Here is an 8,052-nt window from a genome sequence, read left to right as displayed (position 1 = left end):
TGAAAGGGACTGGCACAGTGTCCGATTACAACACAAGCTAGTCATCCTTTCCCATAAGAGAAGAAACATCACCGTAGCCATGATGTAAATGCTCATCAGGCTGGAAGAGGTTGTCTTGTACAAGAACATGTCCTCTTCTGTTCTAAGCTGTTCACAAGATGCAAGCTCCATAATCTCAGCCTTCTATCAACCAATGAGAATCCTTTTAAGGGGTGAAAACACATAGCAAGCAGCGGCAGCCTCCAGATACTGTAGCTAGTTCTTTATCCAGTTATTCCATAAGGAAGCAAACCAACAAACAGTCTAAATTAAGGTTAAACAACGAAAAGAAATAACATTATTACGTCTTGGTACTATAATAATTTCATTTGAATAAGATATCTATTGGGTTATATAATTAAAAGTCATCTGTTTTTTTCCAGAATGGGATGACACTTCTTTTTTAGTATGGGACTGAAAGGGTTTACAGTACAGAGATACTGAAATCTCAAAAAGTGGAATCAGGTAGAAAATTTTTACAATCCCGTGGGATCACAAAAATCGTTAGAAACGCTGTTCTTTTCGGCAGGATCATCACTGTGGCTCCGCAGTGCTTCTACTTAAATGCCTACTGGTTGAAATATCACAGGGGACACAAGAATGCATCGAGATAGTGGGCATAGAAGGTGAGTGATGCAGTTTGTTTCCACAGTAAATAACAAACTGGCTCTCTTGGCATCACACCTCATTCACATGTTTTGCCACTGCTGGTGAGAATCTGTGCCTGTGAGCTGCTGTGTGTGGTCTCTTCCTGACAAAGAAGGCTGAGGTTTCTTTAAGTGACATCACACAAAATCTTTTTTTCCTTTTTAATATTTTGTCTTTTTTCTGTTTCTTTTCTCAATTTTTTAAGGAAAGGAGCAGCAAATGGATAAACAATAGCACCCAATAGCACCAAAACGCCCATTAGAAATTGGCATATATGTTTGTAAAAACTGAAAACTACATGAGTCTTGAGTTGTGTTTGGTTCTGTAGACTGGTTCTGTCCAGATACCTGAGACAATAGCACCAAGGTTGCCACTGTAAGTCTTTGTAAAAGTCTCCTTTACCTCCTCCTTTCCCCGTTCTCGTAAAAACACCCAACCTGCTTGGCTCCACTGTAAGGGCTTTGTTCAATAGGTTGGTCTCCCTCATGTATCACAGGAGTCTCCGATTACGATGACTGCTGAAAGCCCTCGATTCATCACAGGAATGTTTTGAAATGCTGGACTTGCCTCTCCATCTCCTGAAAGTGGAAAAAGAAAGTGGAGAAAAACAGGCTTAGAGTAAGACAGTTCCAAACAGTTACAAAATCACAAACATGACCAATGACATATCAGAACGTGAGACAATAATAGTGAAGCAGCAAAACAAAAAAATCTTCACTCAATGACAAAAGGAGTACATAGTGCTGAAAACTAAGTAATATCTCAATTTAGATCACTAGCCTTGATAAGAGATGACACTGCAGGCTTGTGCATTTTAATCAAAGATTTTTCACCATGTTTTATTACACTGCACATATCAAGGATTTAAATATGTAGCGCTTTATCTGACACCGCTTTCCTTTGACCTAGCCTATCAAATAATTACATCATAACCTTGAAGAATATTTAATCGCCTTTTTTTTTCCTCAATGAAGAGCTATGCTGTTCCTTCCAAAAGGTGACAATATTAAAATTCACTCTGGCAATATCTAATCTTGATTTTGTCTATCAGGTTACTGCATCAGTGATATACATAGCAGTTTGTGCTGTTTATGTTGTGACATGCTGTTGCTGTATGTGCATTATAGTCCAACAGCCACAGCTAATCACTCTCAGGGGGAAGTAAACATTAAAGTGCACATATCCTACAACTTTTACTTGCATTTTATTTAAAGTCTGTGAGGTTTTATGTACTAAACCATTCATTTTCACATGACATTAATCTCTTTATCATTTAGAGTTAAGCAGGCTGTCTTAATGTACCTGTAAGACAGAATATGTAAATGAGCTCACTTCTGATTGGCTGACCTACATTGGGATTTGTCCTAAAAGCAGTCTTGGCAGAAACACTCCTTATAACATCAGCATAAAATAGGCGGGGCTAAACTGATGTAGGTGGAATAGGCAGATATATATTCAAAGGATTTGTTTTTTTAATGATATCAAAAACCAGTGAATTCAAAACAGGCTGTTTTTGCAATTTAGCTATTTATGCACTGTATGGACAAGAAAGTACATTTTGAAACTTTAAAAACAATGTAACAATACACTGTATCTAACTATTTAAAAAAAGCAAGACATTTTTGGTTTTCCAAGATAGAGGCTCTTTAACACAAATGAGCAGCAGATAAACTGAATGTCTCAAATATCTGAAAAGAGCCTTGGAGATCCAACTGGAAAGAGACGTGAAAACCACAAAGAAGTGAGACTGTGTAGTCCTCATCTTATTCTCAGAGTCTGGACATAAAAGATCTCTAGAATGATTTTTTTGTTTAAATAGGAACTCATGAATAGAACTCTTTGTAGACTCTGTAAAAAGGGTACCTGAGCAGAGCACATAAATGAGCTCAGGGCTCCGCTGCCCTCCAGGCCCCAGTGAGCCTCCACTCTCTTTCTGCTGGCCAGCAACCATTACTATTGTATTTGAGAACAGCAAACATAATTTCCCTGGAGGATTGGGCACACAGCTCACTGCAATCAACGTGGTGCTCTAATTTCAACACTCAGCAGCTGTTCAGTGCGTCAGCATCCAGTCTCTGTGCATCCATCTTCAGCTTACAGCTACGCGACCACAATGAACTCATTTTCATTTCTTTCATTCTGTGACAATTTCTTAGCTTTGAAATAGGACTGCAAGAACTTTTTGCTGCAGTGTTTACTTGCTACAAACAGTAGCAGCTCCATAATAACTGGCACCCTTGATAAAGATAGGTTTAAAAAAGGTCATAAAAATGTATTTGTGATCTGTGTATCTCAGTCTCGCATTAAACATTTGAGAATAATCTCACCTTTAATTGAAGTAAATTGAAAACTCTTAACAAGAAGTATTTGTTTAACAAAATTGTCAATTACATATCAATTACACTTAAAAATCAATTTAATGAATAAAATGTGACTGAACTGTGTTCCTTACATGTCTAAAAATGTTTAGAGGCAAAACTTTCTCAAAATGAAGGCTATTTATTAAACTTAAAATCTGTTGCATATGGTTTATTGCAAGTGTCTATTAGCTAGCTACTTTAATTTACACAGATGCCAAACCAAAGCCAAAAAAATCTACCTGTAAAATACAGATCTGTTGCCGTTTCAGAGGTAAAAGGCTGGGATACAGAATTTAGCCTGCAGTTTCCGTATAAGCTCTTAACAATAATTTTGTCATTCTCAGATGTGTGTTTTTTTTTTACTTTCACTCTTTCAGAGTAATCAGACTGTGGGTGAGAGTAAACAAATGGACTAAACAAATATTCCTAAAACATCAGACTGTCACTCGCTATAATTGAAAAACTGTTGTGCTTTACTATTCAGAGTATTTTTTGGTTGTACTTTCTCTATTTCAAGATCTCTTTATGTTTGTATGTCTTTAACTGTGTGAGAAGCCGTTTAGCTGCTTAAAAAGTCAAACCTGGATAAATTGTTTTTGTTGCTAATGCTTTTAATAGTAGAAATGAACTATACCTGCATCAGTGAATTTATACTGTTTAAAGGTTTTGAATATAATGTTTATTGTCTGTAGAGGTTGACACCTATTAATGGGCTCATGGGCAGAATGACTGTCATGAAACATTACTTGTTATTTTTCCTTTAATCAAGTAATCTTTGTTTTTTTATACCTCCAAACCCAGAAAATACACTTAATTAAACAGTACCAAACTATTTGCAGCCTTTCAAGGATTCTAAGCTACTTTGTTGGAAACCAATAAACTAGAAGCCTTATATAACATCTAACCATAAAATACATTTAGTTCAATGCAAACCGTGTCTTACACAGTACATAGTAAGGTCTGTACATGTTCACTAGCAGAGCGAAATGTGATCAGACTTTGGCTTAAACATGTTGGCTTAAATTTGGTTTGTACAGATTATTTCTAATGATATCGCCAAGTCAACTCAGACATATTTTCAGATTGTGATTACGGACATAATAAACTTGATAATTTATTTTTCAATAAACCACTTACTCAATCTCAAGTAATTTCCGTTAATAATACTTTCCCTTGTACTCAGGTAAATTACTTATACAATAACAGTACTCTTGCTTAAGTAGGGATTTTCAGGACTCTTTCCAACCTTGTCAATTAGACGGCACCTCTATGCCAGCAATCTATTTTGAAGGCATGCCAGAAGAAAGCCTTTACTTTCATCTAACCAAAGCGCCTGGAGCTCGCTAGAGGCTACTGGAACTTTGACTGGAACAGGGTTCTATGGTCAGATGAGACAAAAGCTTTTTATCAACAAACAATCAAGGTGGATTTAACATAAAGAGGGATGGTTATATAGAAGAGAACCTCATCTTCACTGTTAAGTGTGGTGGAGAGTCAGTGATGGTTTGAGGCAATTTTTCTTTAGATGGCTTTGGAACTTTGTTAGGATACAAGGCATCATGGACTTTATAGAGTGCCAGGAGATTTTAAATAAAAATCTGGTTGGCACTGCCAAAAGGCTGAAACTGGGTCTCAGAAAATGTTCTTTTCATCAGTCATTTCAATTGGAGAAATAGATCTGTCACTATTGATTGGAATAGTGATCCAGTAATCTACCGATTATGTTGTCACTTAACTAAGTAATCAATTTTCTTCTTATTTAACAAAAGGCTAAACAACAAAACATGACTCAAATGAACAATAACAAATCATAGACAGCCTTTGCGAAATACCTTGTTTGAAAACAGAAACGCTCTAAAGATACTTTTAAAAAATAAAAAGAACACACAAAAACACACAAAAAGGTTTAAAACCTTATAATCATGCAAACTGATCACTGCTGAGCTATCATATATTAACCCATGTCTCATTGCTGAAGAGAGGCACTATTTTACTGAACTCCTCAAAACCTAAAGTAAGTGAAAAAGAATGGTTCCAAGAACACAGTACCCTTATAAATGGCTCAATTCAGTCCTGTGGAAAGAACCATTCGAAACAGCAGTCAGAGAACAAGCTGCATGAGGACTATGAAGTTAAGTAAGGGTAAAGGGCTGGGAATGAAAGCGGAAATATGACTGGAGTCAATGTGGCCTAGCTGCTTCAAGATAGAAGAATTTATCATCAGGCTAAGCAGGCTAAACTGCCTTGTATGAGCTCCTTAGAGGTAAGCCTGTAATACAGACCGTACTCACTCCATTCACCTGAGATGATTGGTGCATTTACCTCAAATTTAGAATGTGTGTCCCAATTCACAATGCACTATAAAACACAGACGCAATGTACTCCCCTTTGAACAATCTGAAGCTTTTATTTCCCACTGAAACTGAGAGCTTCGCCAATTTCTTGCAGTTAGCACTTGTATATTTTAATAAATCACAGGGTCTCCAAAATCCTCTATGCAGCCAAGCACAGGTTTGAAACTATGAGGACCAATCATAGGCTGAAAGGTATGAAGGTCAACCGTATCAGGCCTGTATGCTGAAACAGCACTAGGGAAAAGCAGTTTCACCGTTTCCAAGCAGCACAGAAAACAGTTTTTAAATGCTGGTCAGACATAACCTTTTGGTGATATATCGGGGACTTCAACTCTTCAAACCACACGTTTCAGAGAAGAACAAGTCATAGAACACAATGTTCTAGACTTTATTTCACTAGTTTACCACATGCCATATTTTTAACACAAGAATGTTACACTGTATGTCCAAAAGTGTTCAGACTCCCAGAAGATGCAACCATTGCTGACACATGCAATCAGTTTTTTTGTACTCCATAGAAAGCACTGCCAGTAAAATGGGATGCTGAACCTAAATTCACTGTGCTCAATGCTAAGCATCAGCTAGAGGGGTATAAAGCTCCCAAGCAGTGGAACTGTGCTGAAACGTTTGGACATCTAGCGGATATCACATTGCATTTGAAGTCACGGGAGCCATTCACCTCAATCAAGTGGGTCTTGTCGTAATCCCTGCGGTGCTGATAGATGCACTGGCTGAGCAAAGAGTAGAGCCTTTCCAACTGATCCACACTGTAGCCCTCACTCTTTACAACTATCTGATCCAGTAGGGCCTAGAAAACAGAGAACAGACGGCATATGTCAAATAGTAAACAAAAACAACAAAGAACACAGGATAAACGTGTCTTTTGTAGTAAAATGTGTTACACACATCAGGTTGTACTAACAAATTGTAATGCATACTAGTGTACGCTCTACAGTGATATCTCTAACATACATGGATGCAGTCAAAGTGCTGACAAAGTTTGAGGTTACCACAATGTTAAAAGTTAAGCAGTGGGTGAACTGTCAGGCTAGCTACCAGGCTAGCATGTTGAAACAGCTCTAGGGAAAAGCAGATTTCACCATCTCCAAGCAGCAAACAGATTTTTAATGCTGGTCAGACATACTCTTTTTGTGATACATCAGGAGCTCCTCAAACCACTTCAGGGAAGAATAAGTCAGTGAACATAATGTTATAGGCATTTTTTTGACTAGTTTACTTGTCTATATTTCTTAAAACAAAAATGTTTCATCATACTGAGGAGCCAGCCACCTCCAGCAAGTGGGCCTAATGAAAGGTGTTAACTTTTTTTGAGGGTAAACCAAGGTGTGACTTTAAAAAAACATTTCCAATTAAGCTAATCAGTACATTTTAGTTTCAACTTAAAACTCCACTATGTACGTTCTAGGGATTTAGAGACCTCTCCGGTGTAAATATGTAATTGCCCGAAACATGCAGAAGAACATTTTTTAATGTTGGTTGGGCTTCGGACCCCATCTCGGAGAGGACAAATCTGGTGATTGCGAGTATTTGGAAAGAGGATTAAAAGAAAACAGTCAACACTTGGTGAAGTATGCGTCTTCCAAAGACGTAAGTAATTTATCTACTGTTATCTTATCTTCCTCAGTATAATGTTTTTTTTTTGTATTTGAGACCTAAACATCGAGCTGGATCTTCTTTTTGAGCCTGTGCACATGACGTTAATACGTAAAGAAGTATGACATGGTCCAAAAAACTCAATTTAGTAATCAAAGGCAAGACCAAAAAAAAAATCTAACATAGTGCAGTTTTGCATTTCTGCCTTTGCAGTGAAACGAAACCCTTCTATAATTTAAATGTTGAACGGACAAATGCAATGATCTGGCAAGAACCATATAAGAAAAACTTGATACAATGCAAATAAGTCAATTATAAAAATATAAAAACAAATAATAATTAAATGGACAGTCAATGAAATCACTTCTATGAAACCTAAGCAATCCAAGCCTCAGGGAAACCAAATGTTTTTCAGGCTAAATACTATCTTATTCGCTAGTTGTAGCCCTAAACTATATCACAGTTAAACTGCACTTGTATGCAACACATGCAGAATAATGTCTTTGAAAAGAAGCGTGTTGATTAACAATGCTGCTGTAAACATTTTTTTTTTCTTTCAGTGAAATGTTATCAGCTAATTTCTGCTATCAATTGAACACTCAAGCATACTATTCAATTTACAAGTAACTTTAGTGACAGCAACAAAGCTACTAAGGTGGCTGATGGCATTTTAACAAGAGACAAACGTCTTTCAAGTCACTTCATAGGAGCCAACTCAAGCTTCTTATAGTTTGACATGGATGCCAAAAAGTTTGACAGAACCTTAAACCCAAAAGCAGGAATGGAATTATAAAAGTCAGTGTGAAAAACAAAGACAGCGTAATCTCCAGAAGGTAGGGAACGGCCACACACAAAGCCTGTGCCAACGGAACCCCAACATACGCAGTCAGGACAGGGGGTCAGCCATCTTCAAAAGCAATTAAGATCACAGCGACAGCTAATTAAGGCAAATCATAATTACCTTCCATTTCGTACACTGCTGCAGCATGCCGGTGTTTACATTTCACATTCTCTTTAATTAAAATGCCTCAGACCCA

At 37.2% G+C, this 8,052-nt stretch overlaps 1 protein-coding gene across 3 annotated transcripts in view; it reads right to left on the bottom strand.

Moving 5' to 3' along the window:
* Positions 1-813: 813 nt before the first annotated feature.
* atad2b (ATPase family AAA domain containing 2B) overlaps positions 814-8,052 on the bottom strand; it is an 80,485-nt gene continuing 73,246 nt past the window's right edge. For all 3 annotated transcript variants that reach the window (XM_036581749.1, XM_036581750.1, XM_036581751.1), the window contains exons 27-28: positions 6,081-6,209; positions 814-1,265 (exon numbers count right to left, since the gene is read on the bottom strand). In XM_036581749.1, coding sequence (XP_036437642.1) covers positions 1,224-1,265; positions 6,081-6,209 — 171 coding nt within the window. In that variant the 3' untranslated portion in view covers positions 814-1,223. The remainder of the gene's footprint in view (positions 1,266-6,080; positions 6,210-8,052) is intronic.

Source organism: Colossoma macropomum, unplaced genomic scaffold, assembly GCF_904425465.1.
Source record: "Colossoma macropomum unplaced genomic scaffold, Colossoma_macropomum, whole genome shotgun sequence".
NCBI lineage: Eukaryota > Metazoa > Chordata > Actinopteri > Characiformes > Serrasalmidae > Colossoma > Colossoma macropomum.
Note: the sequence above shows the minus strand (reverse complement) of the source record. Positions and strands in the feature narration are given on the sequence as shown.